This window comes from Miniopterus natalensis, chromosome 4, assembly GCF_054644295.1.
Source record: "Miniopterus natalensis isolate mMinNat1 chromosome 4, mMinNat1.hap1, whole genome shotgun sequence".
Classification (NCBI taxonomy): domain Eukaryota; kingdom Metazoa; phylum Chordata; class Mammalia; order Chiroptera; family Miniopteridae; genus Miniopterus; species Miniopterus natalensis.
Genome location: NC_142084.1, coordinates 65,469,688 through 65,484,275, shown reverse-complemented (window position 1 = coordinate 65,484,275; position 14,588 = coordinate 65,469,688). Strand labels below are relative to the sequence as shown.

At 54.3% G+C, this 14,588-nt stretch overlaps 2 protein-coding genes across 2 annotated transcripts; one reads left to right on the top strand and one right to left on the bottom strand.

Annotated features, from left to right (window-relative positions):
* Nucleotides 1–2,407: 2,407 nt before the first annotated feature.
* On the bottom strand, nucleotides 2,408–5,131 carry VMAC (vimentin type intermediate filament associated coiled-coil protein). Its single transcript, XM_016197945.2, has 2 exons — nucleotides 4,941–5,131; nucleotides 2,408–3,836 (listed from the first exon to the last, which is right to left on the bottom strand). Exons 1-2 carry the CDS (start codon nucleotides 5,129–5,131, stop codon nucleotides 3,518–3,520), a joined length of 510 nt encoding a protein of 169 aa, XP_016053431.2. The 3' UTR covers nucleotides 2,408–3,517.
* A 1,022-nt stretch (nucleotides 5,132–6,153) lies between these two features.
* On the top strand, nucleotides 6,154–12,794 carry NDUFA11 (NADH:ubiquinone oxidoreductase subunit A11). The gene is made up of 4 exons (XM_016197983.2): nucleotides 6,154–6,292; nucleotides 10,968–11,060; nucleotides 11,178–11,300; nucleotides 12,613–12,794. The coding sequence occupies exons 1-4, from the start codon at nucleotides 6,196–6,198 to the stop codon at nucleotides 12,723–12,725; spliced, it is 426 nt and encodes a 141-aa protein (XP_016053469.1). The 5' UTR covers nucleotides 6,154–6,195; the 3' UTR covers nucleotides 12,726–12,794.
* The last annotated feature ends 1,794 nt before the right edge of the window (nucleotides 12,795–14,588 follow it).

Below are 14,588 nucleotides of genomic sequence, written 5' to 3'. Positions count from 1 at the left end.
GTGTCTTGAATGGAGAGAGGCTCAAGGTCCAATTCCTATGTGATCTGAGGCAGGGCCCCTCTCCACTCTGGCCTTCACTGGCCCCCTACCCCTTTTCACAGGGCTGCAGCCAAAGCTGCTGAGGGGTTTTGAGGTTAAAAGGACTGGAGGTGGTCTAGGGTCAGGTTCAATGGGAGGTCCTGAGACCAGTGCTAGCTGAGCCAGGTCACAGCAGAGTTAAGTCGGTCAAAGTAGTTCCTGGCAGTTATTGAGGGGCCAGTCATGGTGTTTTTGTTGTATGGGTCTTTTGGTAGTTGGTTTACAGTTCTCAAACATCACTTGGTGGGCTTTTTCATGACAAGCTGGTGAGCCAGGGGGTTGCAGTACCAAACAATGGACCTGCTGTAATCCAAGAGGAACCAAGGGCACCATCAGAGAAGGCCTTCAGTCCAGATTTTGGGCATCTTTGCCAACAGAGCATTACACCAACCAACAGGATCAAAAAGGATGTTGAGCCCTGGCCAGGGTGCTCAGTGGTTAGTGTGTCAGCACGCGCACCAAAGGGTCACAGGTTCAATTCCTGGTCAAGGGCAAGTACCTAGGTTTCAGGTTTGCTCCCCACCCCCTAGTCAATGTGTGTCTCTCACATTGATGTTTCTCTCTCTCTCCCCCACACCCCCATTCTCTGAAAAACAATGGAAAAAACATCCTTATATGAGAATTAACAAAAACATTGGATTTCCCAGGACTTAAAATGTGGGCCCTCACTCTGGCTGGTGTGGCTCTGTGGTTAGAGTCAGCCCACAAACTGAAGGGTCATGGGTTTGATTCCTGGTTAAGGGCACATACCTTGGTTGCAGGTTCATTTCTGGACCCAGTCGGGGTGTGTACAGGAAGCAGCCAATCAACATGTCTCTTTCACATGATGTTTCTCTCCCCCTCCCTCCCTCCATTCCACCCTCAAAAAAAAAAAGTCATTGGAAAAAATATCCTCAGGTGAGGATTAACAACAAAAACGTGGGCCCCCTTTGGGGACCTCCCGTCCTTGCACACAGCACAATGGTGTGTAGTCAGGAATTCCTGACCCAGCGTTGCAATTCAAGCCACAGCTGATGTTACACTGTCAGCTCTGAGAATCTAGTGACATTCTGCTGCACAAATTCCAATGGCTTGCTGCAGTCCAAAATTCTTTGGGTAGTCAGAGAAATACTGCATTGTGTTTTTTAATGAGTGTTACATCGCTTTTTCCCTGTGGAAAATGTAAAATCTATCCACAATTGTAGCTGTTTGACATCTTTAAGAGAATCAGAATTTCAACAATAACTTCCAAAACTGGTAGTAGCCCAGACCCTCCTGACCCAGAGGCCTTTTCACTTCACCTCTTAGCCTCTTTCCCAGCTGTGAAATGGGGCAAGCCTGTGTCCATAGGTGGTTGCAAAGATTAGTGTGTGTGTGTGTTTGTGTAGAGTGCCTGTGGCACAAGCTCCTGTAACTGTAACAAGCCCCCGCCCAGCAGGGCCCCACCCTAGACCAGGAACTGCACAGATGTCACCTCTCCAGCCCCCCACACCTGGAAAAAAGGAGGAAGGACCAAGGCTGACAAATCACCCCATTTATTGAGCTCACACAGGCCCCAGCCTGCCTCCCCTCATACAAACAGCCCCCCTTCCTTATTCACCCAGAGGAGAAAATGGGGATATTGTTATACACTGAAGGGTCAGTGTTAGATACCAGGCAGACAACAGGCACCATCCTGAGGTCTGGGGATGGGTGGCAACCTTTCCAGCTGGAACAGGCCCTGCCCCACAACGGTTCCTGGTATGACAATTTCCTGAGTAAGGAGGCAGCGGGAAACAGCTCAGGCTGGGCTGAGAAGAGTACAGGGTTCCCTGGTTTGAGAAAACAAAACTCCCTGAATGGCTCTGGCCAAGAGGGCAGTGTAGAAAAAAGGAGTTAAAAAATAGATTCTCTAGGGACTATAAAAAAGGAGCCAGCTGCTTACTACAAAAGCTGGACTAAGTGTGGAGGGGAGGTCATCAGTGCTGGAGACCCGACTCCCTTCAGGGCCCACAGACCATCCTGCTCCTTCTGGGGTCTCAGGGTGTAGCAAGTACTGGTGACAGAACAAAAACCCTGCCGTCATGGAGTTTACATTCTGATGGTAAGTTCCATAAAGAAAAAGTAAATGTAATGGTAACAGCAAGGGGCGGGGAGGAATTACTTCAGGTAGTCAGGGAAGGCCTTTCTGAGGAGGTGACATTTGAGCAAAGACCTGAGTGACAAGAAACCAATCATAGGACACCTGGAGGAAGTGCATTCTAGGCAGAGGGAGCAGCCAGTGTAAAGGCCTTAAGGCAACATGTTATCAAGAAAAGGCTAAAGGATGCCTGAGTTTTCCTGGGCAGTACAGCCTGGCTGCCACCAGATGCCCCACACGCACTGCCTTCTGAGTCAGAGGTTGAGGGAAGGACGGGAGAAATATCTAGGATTAAAAATTTGTCTTCAAAATAATTAATACAAACAGCATGAAGCTTGAAGTTCTTAATTCTGGTCTGGGGGCTGGTGTGGCTCTGCTGGAGCATCCTGTACATTGAAAAGTCGCAGGTTCAAGTTCCTGTCTGGACACATACCTAGGTGGTGTGGATTTGATCCCCAGTCAGGGTGTGTACGGGAAGGCAACTGATCGATGTTTTTCTCTCCCTTTCCCTCTCTCTAGAAAATCAGTAGGCATGTCCTTGGGTGAGGATTAAAAATAATAAAAATAATTCAGGCCTGGGATGTAGTAAGAAAAAGCTCTAGCCTGGGATGGAGGATGCTTAAGGATGAACAAAAATCTGGACGGGAAGAAAGGGGGACAAGACAGTCGAATAATCTGGAACTGGATGCCACCTGCCTCCACCAGAGAGAGATCTCAAACTCATGCTTTGGGGCCTGGACATCTGGCCCTAAGAGAGATGAGGGGGCTAATTAAAAACTCACACCCCAGCCCGGCTGGGCGTGGCTCAGCGGTTGAGCGTCAACCTAGGATGCAGGTGATCGGGGTTCAATTCCCGGTCAGGGCACATGCCCGGGTTGTGGACTCGATCAATGACTCTCTCATCATTGATGTTTCTATCTCTCTGTCTCCCTCTCCTTTCCTCTCTCTGAAATCAATAAAGATATATTTAAAAAAAAACACTCACACTCTGGCTGAAGAAGGTATTCTGGGTTCAGATCCAAGCAGGTATGGCCAGGTCTGAAGCCAGAAATCCAGATTTTTGTGTGTAAACATTGCCACTTTTTCAAGAAGGATAATTGATTCAAAATTTTGTTTTTAAAAAAATTCTGTCTGGGCTGAACATTTTCATTTGGCCTGCAGGCTGACCATTTGAAACCTATGACTTTTTAGCAGGTCTGATGCTTGGAAAGGATTATGCCTCTGCCACCTCCCCTCTGGGACACTGGTGAAACCCCTCCCCACCCTTAAGGATGTCCACAGCAATGGAAAAATTCTCCACAGGCACCCTCTGTCTCCATTCTGAAATCTGTGCTCTGGGGCTCACACAGTGGTCCCAAACACTGCTGGCTGGAGTTGATCCCTGTCCCCCTCCTCCCCAATGCTGTTGGCAAGGAGTAAACTGGGCCCACCAGAGAGTGGGTGGCCAGCATCACTGGCTGGCAGGGGACCTAGGCGCTCAGCCTCAGCCAGGGCTGCCAGCAGCCCAGCCAGGGGTGGTCGCCGGCGGCATATGTCCTGCAGCAGCTCGGCCCGGGGCTGCAGCTGCCTGATGAGCTTGTCCTTCTGGTGCACGGCAGCCTGCAGGCTGTGGACAGTGGCCTCGGAGGTCAGCAGCTGCTCCTGGAGAGTGGCAATCTCGCTGGCAGGAAGACAAAACTTGGTAGTAATGGTACTGGAGGACCAGAGGTGCTCCTCTCCCTACTCCTGATCTCTGAGGCTCCCCATCATCAGAATAAAGGACATGCTTCTCATCACTGCCTCAAGGCTTCCCCTTGTTAAAGACTGAATGGTTGTGTCCTTCCCAAATTTGTAAGTTGAATCCCTACATTCCAGTGTGATATTTGAAAGTGAGGGCCTTTGGAAGGTAAGGTTAGATGAGGTCACGAGGGTGGGATCCTCAGGATGGGATTAGCGCTCTTATAAGGAGAGACACCAGACAGCTTGCTCACTCTCTGTGTCCTGTAAGGACCAGGAACTAAATTTGCCAGTACTTTGATCTTGGACTTCAGAGCCTCCATAAGTGTCTGTTGTTTAAGCCACCCAGCCTGAACAAGCTCATGGCTCTCCCTAGTTCTTCCTGCAGTTCTCTCTCTTCATCTTTTCCTATTTGTTGTTCAGCTTAGATGGCTCCTCCTCCAGGAAGCCTTCCCTCTTGGTACCCTCAGAACCTTGTGTACACCTCCATCACAACATCCCCAAATCACCCCATGTTGTAATTGCCTAGTGATGTGTCTGCCTAAGGACAGAGCTGCGTAGATGTGCCCTAGTACCCAGGACAGTGTCTGGCACAGAGTAGGTGCTTAGTAAAGATGAGGCGCTTAATCCAACCACCTCTGAATTGTTTCCCACCTGGGCCCCAGTACCTCCCCCTGGGCACTTGCCTCATCCCTTTCAATTCTCAGCTGCTAGAGGGACTCTTCAAAAACTTCTGATAGACCACATCCTCCTCTGTTCAAGAACCTGCCATGATCTACTAAAGGAAGTCGGTGGATCCTGCACCACTCAGTACCAGCTGATTTTACCTTGTGGGACACTTTTAAGTTAAAAATCCACACTTGTGTAACATCTCTTTACATGCTGATGACTAATTCAAGTTCTTTGGTGTTTGTTTTTTCAATCCCTCCAGTAGTCCAGCCTCCACGTAAGTGAATTCGGTTCCCCGTGCCAGGGCTCCCTTTCCAATCTCGGCTCCGCCTCCGCCCACCTCCTCCTAGAAGTTCACCTGGCGGGCCCCGGGCCTCACCGGTCCTTAGCGCGGCCCAGCTCGTCCAGGGCGGCGCGCAGCTGCTGGTCTTGGTGGGCCAGGCGCTCGGCCTGGATGCGCACCGTGCGCTCCGCCGCGTCCAGCCGCGCCTCCAGCTCAGCCGCGCGCCGGTGCACGGCCACCAGGTGTGCATTCGCCTCGCGGATCTGCAGGGGCGGCGGCGCGGACATGGCCCCCGCGGCGGTCCAGCCCGGCCACGCCCCCGGGCAGCCTGGGACCCGTGCGGGCCCCCGGATGGGCCACGCCCCCAGAGGCCTGCTCAGGACCTCGGCGCGATAGGCCGCAGCCGACTGGGTGGTGCCCTCCTCAAACCCAAACACCCGGACCGGTTCCGGAACCTTGAAACTCCGCCCCTGGGCCCGATCTTGTCCTCCGACGGCACGCCCCATTCGGGCTCTGGCAACGGAATTGGTCACTGTGCTCAGGAGCTAACACCAGGATTGGTCCGGATTCCGCGACCCAACAAGTCTGATCCCGTCCCCGGAATTGGCTGCGCATCTCCCAGATCCACACTATTGGGCACATCCACGCCCCTTAGGCAACCGTACAGCTTCGGATTGGCCAAGTTCCCTACAGGTTATGTCTCTGGCTCTCGCCACGTCCCCAAGCAAAGCGTGTACTTCGTCTGACGCAGGATTTGGACCAGCCGCAAGTTGGGCACGGGCCAAGTCGCTCTAAGATCCTAGCGCTAAGGTGGTTCCCTTTCCCGTCAAGCCCCGCCCTTGACCCTGGCCACGCCCCCAAATAGTCGCACGCGGTTCAGACTCGGACTTGGGGGCGGGCCACAGCGCGTGACCACGCCCTCAGGCAGATTCTGCCACGGGAAGTGGCCCTATTTTCCCTATGCCCCGCCCCGCCCGCGCCCTAAACGGTGCGTGGCGATATGCCTAGTACCTATTACGTCCAACCCCTAGATTAGGCCTCACCTCCGGGAATTAGACTTTTCCTAACCTAGGGCTTCTCAACTAGAACTAGCGAGATCTGCCTTCACTGATCCTGGTTCGCCTCAGTTTCCCCCTCCAGAAATCAGCCCGGGGAGCACGCGCTCTTCCTTCGAGCCAGTTCCGAACTCGGCGCGTGCGCGCAGCCCGTGTCCATAGTCGCAGCTCTCAATAAAGTTGCACGCTTGGGATGCTGCGCGCGCAGCCCAGGAAGTCTCGCGATAGCAAGCGGCGGCTGCCCTTGGCCATTGGGGACTGTGGGCTGTGCAGTGAGGGGCTCAGGGTGCATAGCCATGGCGCGGGTCCTTCTTCAGAGGTACTGGGACATCCCCGACGGCACCGAGTGTCACCGCAAGGCCTACGCCAGCACTAGTATCAGTGGTGCTGTTGGTGAGCACCGGCCGGCCGGGCCCCGAGGGCGGAGGGTGCGGGGAGGTCATAGGGCCGCTAGGGGCTATCCGAGGGTGGCCTGGGGGCTGGGGATCTCGCGGGGTGGCGTGTGGTTGTCGTCAGGGTGTCTGGGGATGCCTTGGGGCGCTGGGGAGGTCCTGTATGAGATGGACGTTGTGGGGTGTCGGACTAATTCAGACGGCGCGGGGAGGCTGGGAGTGTCGCGGAGTGGTACGTGGTCCTCGACGGGGTGTCTGGGGCGATCACAGGGAACTCTTAAGTGAGAGAGACGTTTTGGGGGCTGGGGGGCGGGGTTGGAGGGCACCGGGAGGTCATGGTACATGTTACAGGCAGGTCACGGGGATTGTCAGAAGCGGTCCCTGGGTGCTGGGGTTGGGGGTTGTTGTCGAAGTGATCACCGGGCTCTTCGGAAGTCGCGGAGTGGGACAGGGCCATTATCGGGGTCAAAGGAGCTGGAGGGTCATGAGACTTTCCAACGGGGTAACGTTGAGATTATTTGGGGTGGGGCGGATTATGGCTTTTTATTGGGATGTCTGAATGGGGTACAGAAGATTTGAGAAAGTTCTGGAGTGAGGTCTTTTTAGAATCCAGAACAGTTGTGTGGTCAGTGACATCTGAAGTTTTATTGAGGCCACCAGAGGGATCCTAGGGATGCTGAAGAGGTGGTAGGTGAAGTGAGTCAGGGACTACTATAAGGAAAGCATTAGGGGTGTGAGGGGACCCACAGCACTGACATTCCCCTGCAGGGGAGACCCCTGAGTCTCCCCCTTCCAGTCCCCTTTCATTCTCAGTCTCCCTGAGAAGTAAATGTGGTTTTGGCCACCTCCGTATCTCTGGCTCCTGAAACAGGACATGGCAGAAGTTGAGTCAACACCGGGAGGCATTTGCGTTAGGGTAGACCTAATAATTGCTGTCATTATCTGCATATTTAGTTATCTCCATTTCTCAGAGGAGGAAACTGAGGGTTGAAGAGGTGAATTAACTGCCCCAGGGTCTTTTGAAGCCAGGCTGTAAATCCAGGTCTGCTGATCTCCTGGGGGTGGCTGGGGCAAGGAATGTGTGCACAGGGTCCTTATGGAGGGTGGTCAAGAGAAAGGGTTGAAGAGGGAGTCCCAGGAAATGGATTATATAGAGTCTGCTTGAATGGCAAGTTATTGGGATGGTTTAGGGTGTGTGGTGGGATCTCTATGGGGGCCCTTAGAAAGCCTGGGAGGGCTGCACAGGGTGGGATTGGCTCACTGTAGGAGAAGGTAGGAGAAGTTATTCTGGTAGGTGCTTATGGGGAGATGCTGACATTGGCAAATGCCTGGAAGGTCGTGGTTGGGTCTTGGGAAATTAAAGCTGGAGGGGGTCGACTGAGGGGTTTGTGGGGCTTTCAGGGAGAAGATTTGGAGTAGATGCTTTAGGGCAGTGATTTTTCAACTTTTTTCATCTTGTGGCACACACAAACTAATTACTAAAATTCTGCAGCATACCAAAAAATATATTTTTTACCTACCTGACCAAAAAAAAGGTGTAATTTTTATTTGTTGACACCAGATGGCTATTGTTGTGTTGGCTGTTGTCATTTTATTTATTTGGCAATCTAAGGGAAAAGAGATCAGTGACCCTGACTAAATTGTCAGGTATTGCATGTTTTAAAAATTCTTGCAGGCCCGACCAGCATGGCTCAGCAGTTGAGCATCAACCTATGATCCAGGAGATCCCTCTTAGATTCCCAGTTCAGGGCACATGCTTGGGTTGTGGCCTGGATCCCCAGTGGGGGGTGCAGGAGGCAGCCAATCAATGACTCTCATCATGGATGTTTCTATCTCTCTCTTCATCTCCCTTTCTCTCTCTGAAATCAATAAAGCCATATTTTTTTTTTTTAATCCTACTGCACACCAGTTGAAAATCGCTGCTTTAGGAATTTTGAAACTGAGAAGGACGTTAATGCTAGTGTTTGGGAGTGGGAGTAGGAGTGTGTGCTCTCATTCAACACACAGAACTTGGCTTAAACATGCTCTTGGATCCTCCCTCACCTACCCATTCCTTCATTCCCTACCTCCCCTCAGCCCTCATAAGAGAACTGGTTTCATGTTTGGCTTCCCTGAGCTAACTGGTGAGCCCCTGGAGGAGCCCTACTGTCAGCAGAGCCCAACACCTTGTAGACACACCATAACTGTTTCTGAAGGAAGGAAGACAGTAACTGTGATTAATGAATGAATGAATGAATCCGGGTACACAGTAACTATGTGAGTGAATGAATTTTTGAATGAATGGTTGTGGGTACACAGTAACTATTTGTGAGGGAATGAATAAATGAACCAGGGTCCTGAGTAACTGAATGAATGGATGCATGTGGGTACACAGTAACTGAGTGAATGAATGAAAGATGGCACACAATAACTAAATGAATGAATAAACTAATGTGCACTGTGTCCGGAGGTCACTATGGGGGACTGAGAGGAAGCCAGGAACAGGCTGAGGGATTGGAGAAGGGGCCTTTGGAAGGGGTAGTGGGGCTGTGGAAAGGTGTGAGTAAGATCCTTGTGTGCTGGGGGTCCTAGCATCTGAGCTGTTGAGCAAGCTCCTGGAGGGGTAGGCTCTGTCAGGTCACCATACTGGATGATTGCTAGGGGAGAGTTGGGGTAGAGCAGTCTTGACCTTGGGATAATCAGGGGCCTCTCAGGTCATTTGCTCCCAGTTGAAGGACTTCTAAGGGCATATAGGATGGTTGGGGCACTTTATGTGTCCAACATGGCCAGAACCACAGGCATATGGGATGGGGTTGATAAGGTGCTCCCCGGGACTCACCACATGACTAGTTTGGGGGCATCACTGAATCTTGTCAGTGGTTCCCCTTCAGGGTGTCCTAAGATCCTCATTCCTGGCCCAGCTCCTGAGATCAAGACTCACCGGATCCCAGGCAGAACTGGGAGGCCCCACTGATTAAGTCTCTTTACGAGGGAGGGGAACCATGTGTGAAAGAGAGTGCCTGGGGGGAAGTGCTTGCTGGGCTGGAACAGAGTCTGGCCCCACTACCCCCTTGCCAGCCTCCAGCCTTCCTGAGGTCAAGTGGGGAGAAATAAGATTTGGAGAGCCTGTGGACCAGGGCCTTGCACATGGGAGCCCTCTATTTTTTTTATTTTTTTAGTGGATAAATGTGGCATGTAACATTATGTGTATTGAAGGTGGACTAGAGCCCTCTTTATACGTGGCTCTTTTTCCCTCATCCCGGGGCCTCATTTTACCCATCTGGCAAGTGAGGTGGCAGTCTTGGCCTTCTTCACAGTTGCTCTGAAGATTAACCCCACTGCCCAGAGTGAAAAGTGCCCCACAAAGCCTCCAGTGACTGAATCCAAGCCTAGGCTAAGGTGGGAGGTACTACTCAGCCTGGAAGGTCCCATGGGTGGGTCCTGAGAAGTTGGAGGCTTGGGGGCTGGGTGAAGCCTACTCCCCTGGGCTGCCTGAGGGGTAGACCATGGCCCTAGGGTCAAATCCACCTGGCTTCCAGACTGCTCTGCTTAGTGACCTCAGGCAAGTCACTCTGTCTCTCTGAGGCCCCTCCCCTCCCATGAAGCAACAGATATAAGGGTATTGAGCTCCTCAGACCCTGAGGAGAGTGAGTGGGGCAGTGGCAATGCTTGTCACCTAGTAAGTGACAATTCTCTTTTGTCTGGAATAGAATGGGCTTGCCCCAAGAGGTAACTGCTGGTAACTAGGCAATGCTTGGGGTCTGTAGGGAGAGGAGGAGTGCATTGTTGCACTAAGCAGGGTCAGCTGGAGGATGGAGAGAGCCCCGTGTTGGGCTGTTCTGGCGACAAACAGCCAGGGGGCCCTTGTCTGCCCATTCACTGAGGAGGGTCTGGTGGGGGAGGCTGCCCGAGGGCCAGCCCCAGCCCTACCCCATACCCACGTACCAACCCAGATCAGTGTTCACTCAGGATATTCCAGGATAGAACCTTGGTCCTTGCCACCCACCTGGCACTCAGCTTCAGGCCCAGCCTCTACTCGGATTCCTCATGCATCAAAGCCAGTGTCAAGGGCAAGGTGGTCAGGCCAACAGCAGAGATGGAAAAGCTGATGGCAGGGGCAAGGCCAGTCATATATGAGGGACGGGCCCAGGCCGGAGCTGCCAGTGGGAAGGGGGCCCTGGGTGGTGACAAGTAAGCATTGGCAGCCGCAGGAGCCAAGCTTCTCCCAAGGAGGATTAGGCCATGGAGCCCTGGGCCCCACAGGAGAATAGAACCCCTGATGGGAGCAGGACCTGGGTGCCAGGGATTATGGGGGTGCAGCTGTGGTAGCCAAGCCTGCACTCAAGGCTGGGGAGCAGCCTGGCTGTTGAGGCCCTGGGCCCGTCCTCTTGTCCTCTGTGTGCTGGGCTGGTGCCCTGCGGTGGGCCCAGGAAAGTGATGGGGACCCAGGTAGGCCTTCTACAGGAGCTGACTTGGTTAGACCTTAGGAGGGAGGCCTAGGGGCTGGACGCAGAGTGAGAGACTAGGCTTCGCAGCAGCATATCCAGGTTCCCGTCCCAGGTGAGATACCTTGGAGGGTGCAATGGGGACCAAGAGGGGGAGAGTTTATCAGGTGACAGAGGAGCCTGCTCCCAGCCAGGGCCACCCCTCAGTGCAGAGGCCCAGGTCTGAGCTACCTTACCCCTCTTATCCTGCAGGCCTGATCACCTCTGCCTACAGCGTCGCACTCAGGCCCCCTGACTCCTTCCTGGAGGGAGTGGCCAGGACAGGACGGTACACATTTACTGCAGGTGAACAAGCTTGGGGGGCATCTTGTTTCTCCTCAGGGTCCCTCCTGGCACTGGCCTGGCCGTCATGCCCCTCTGGGCCCCTGACTCAGTGCCCACCCCTTTCCATCTGCTCCACAGCCGCCATTGGTGCCATATTTGGCATTGCCTCTTGCGTTAGTGCCCAGGTCCGACAGAAGCCCGATGACCCCCTGAACTACTTCATCGGAGGCTGCGCTGGAGGCCTGACCCTGGGAGCACGCAGTGAGTGAGCTCCCCGATTCTGCCCTCCACTGCCCCTCCTCTCTCTGTGTTCCATCCCCTGACCAGGGGCCAGGCAAGGCTGGGTGTGTAGGATGCCTGCTCCAGCAGAGGAGGTGGCAGTCACCATGAAAGCTCCCAGTGCTTTTGAACCTCAGCCACCAGCCAGTTCAATAATAGTAACAGCTGCTGCTGCTTGAGCACCTACTGTACACCCACCTCACCAAGTCCTCCCCTCCTCCCTTTTCCCCCTTGCTCTCTCTGCTGCAGCCGTGTGGGCCTCTTCCCCGTTCCTCCAACATGCCAGGCACCATCCTGCCCAGGGACTTTGCACAAGCTGTCCTTGGCTTGAACGCCCTTCCTCCAGATGTCAGCACAGCTCTCTCTCTCACCAACTTGTCTGTGTACAATCTCGGACTCCCACCACCCTCTCTTCATATTTCCCTCCTTTGTCTGTTGTGCTCTGTCAGAGAATTTGAGGTCACTGCCTGTTTCCGCCACCAGCCTATGAGCACAAAGAAGGTGGTACTGGTTCTTGCACTACCATCTCTCTCCACAGTGCCCACAGCCCTGGCTGACTGAACACACAACCCTGTGGGGATGCTATTCACTGTCCACACTTTACAGATGCAGGGACTAAGGCTCAGAGAGGGCGCTTAGGTGGCCTGAGGTCACCTGGGACCCAGCAGAGCATGCCTCCCTAGTGGGAGGGGACTGGCCCAGGCCAGCCTGGAATGGTGAAGCCACCTGAAATGGAGCAGATACTGTTCTTCCCACAGCCTCAGAGGCCACACTCAGGTCAGCTGCCCTGGCCCAGCAGGCTGGGAGTGTTGGTGGAAGGTGCCAGCTGGGCAGAGAGGGAGGGCACTGCATAGGGGGAAGAAAGCCTGCACTATCCTGCCTTTGCTTTGAGATCTTGGGTGAGGTCTGGGTTTGACATGCGCCCCAAGCCTGTGAAGGGGTGTGAGCCCCACACAGAACAAGCAGAACCCTATCATTGGTGGCAGTTTTCAGGCCATCAGGAGCAACCTGCTTCTTGGTTCACAAACCATGGGGCAGACACAGGGCCTAGTACCTGTGACCAGGGCACAGGCTGTGACTTGCCGATGAGGCATCCACCCAGCAGCTTGAATGTGCCCCTGCCCCTCCCCCCAGTCCTGACAACCTGTATTCCTGCCCCTCTCTCTGCCTCAGTTTTCACACACCTTCAAATTCAGAGGGTTAAGTGACTTAATCCCTCGAGGGAGGGTTGCCTGCCTGGGGTGGGCATGGGCAAGCCCCACGGTCCCTCACGCCACCCTCTTCCCCTTCGCAGCTCACAGCTATGGGATTGGAGCTACAGCCTGCGTGTACATGGGCATGGCAGCTGCCCTGGTCAAGATGGGCCAACTGGAGGGCTGGGAGTTGTTCGCAGAGCCCAAGGTGTGAGTCCCACCACCTCCCTCAACCTTGGGCAAGAGGAAATCCCCCTAAAATTAAATTCTGTGTATATTTGTGTCTTTGCGTCTTCCTTTCCTCCTCCCCTGCTCTCCAGAGTGATGATGACAGGCCAGTGCCAGCGAGGGAGACTCAGGGTGGATTTGGGAGGAAGCGAGGAAGGGAGCAGGAGGTTAGGCATCTAGGTTTGTTCCCTCACCAAGCCAGAAGCACCAGCTGGGCCTTGAAGGAGGGAAAGGGTGTTGGGGGACAGGAACCTGTGAGTGGGAGCTGGGTCAGCCACCCACAGCCCTTCCTGCTGCTCCCCTGCAGGTCATAGGCCATCTTCTGTTTGGGCCTCTCCCCAAAGCCAACAGCATGTGGAAAACATGCCCAGGGCCCACGAACAGCCTGACTTCAAATTCCTGGGCATTGGAGCAGAGAGACCCAGATGGCCTAGCCCCGGAGCCTTGTCCCCATCTGACAGGTTGGTGACAGGCCACCAGGTGCCTGCAGGGCAGGGGCCCATGGCAGCAACAAGAGGAGAGACTGGAGATCCTCACCAGCCGCCACCTGTCAGGCACAGTGATTTAGGCAGCCACAGAATACTGGCCGGCTCAGCCCCCAGGCTTTCTGCAGAACTGGCTTGGTGCTTCCTGGCAGCTGGAGAGGAAGGTCTGGCTTGCTCCAACTCGCTGAGATGGGTCATAAATTAGGGCTCTCCAGTCCCCACTCTGGGGAGCAGGGTTGTGCCATGGCGGGGTCTGGGGCTCTGCAGATGGCCTTGGGGGCAACAGGAACAGGCTAAGCTGGTTACAGCCCTCATGCCCCCTCCTTACCCCTGCCCTCCCTGTCCCTTCTTTCTCTCACACCCACCCCCGGGGCCTAGACATGGTTGAAAGCCAAACTTGGAGCCTTGCTTTCCTCTTCTGTCCACCCCAGGTAATAACTCAGCCGGGTGTTGATGGCTAAAATTAAACCTCTGCAGAGCACAGCCCGGGCACTGCTGCTGTCAGCTGCTGGCCCACCACTGCTGATTTTTTATTGCCCCATTATAGCCACTCCAGGTCGTTTCTGGCCCTGCCCACTCTGTCTCCCCACCCCCACCCCCCAACCCTCGATGGTGAGGGACCCCTGCCAAGAACACCCTCTCTGGAATAGGCACAGGCACCCAGAGCCTGGACTTGGGTTCCCTGAGAAAGGATGGAGACATCCCCACCCTGCCCATGGGCTAGGAGGGGGTGGGGCCCAGACTTCTGGCTGAGCCCTGAGAGGGTGCTGGGCTTCCAGACCTGCCTTCTAGTTCCAGTACTTGGTTATTTTGTGGCTCTACCCTCAGTTTTGCCGCCTTACAAGGGGGTAACAGGGTCCCTCATAAGATATTTAGTGAGGAGGGAAACGACTATATCCTGGGGATAAGCCCCCCTCCCACACCCTCTGGGGGACCAGGCCCCTCTGCTCCTACACCAGCCTGGTCTGTTCCTTCAGTGGCCGGCAGGGGGCAGAGCCTACCACGCTCAGCTGGATGGATGGCTACCCCTTGGTTCCCTGCTCTGTGTTGTCCACATTCTGCCCCTGCCTCCCTGTTCATTTCCTCTTCCCATTCATCCTGCCTCAGTCATCAGGGGTGACAAATTCTAAAGTAGGTACTACGGACCCAGACCCAGTGTATGGAGGGTCCTGAGGGCTGGAGCAAGGAGGTATCTATCCAAGGGCCTGTACCTAGTCACTTAGTCCCAGAACTGCAGCCAGAACCAGATCCTCCTGCACCTCCCTCTCCTGCACACCCTTCCTCAGCCTCCCCCACTACCTCTCTCTAAAGCCCAAACCTCATGCCAGGTGGGAAGGGAAGGTTCCCAGCCAGCCAAACTTCCT

Coding starts and splice junctions, on each gene's coding strand:
- NDUFA11 (XM_016197983.2), top strand. CDS start 6,196: ATGGCGCGGGTCCTTCTTCAGAGGTACTGGGACATCCCCGACGGCACC. Junction 11,061..11,177: donor ACGGTACACATTTACTGCAG/GTGAACAAGCTT, acceptor TCTGCTCCACAG/CCGCCATTGGTGCCATATTT. Junction 11,301..12,612: donor CCTGACCCTGGGAGCACGCA/GTGAGTGAGCTC, acceptor TCCCCTTCGCAG/CTCACAGCTATGGGATTGGA.
- VMAC (XM_016197945.2), bottom strand. CDS start 5,131: ATGTCCGCGCCGCCGCCCCTGCAGATCCGCGAGGCGAATGCACACCTG. Junction 3,837..4,940: donor CTGGGCCGCGCTAAGGACCG/GTGAGGCCCGGG, acceptor TCTTCCTGCCAG/CGAGATTGCCACTCTCCAGG.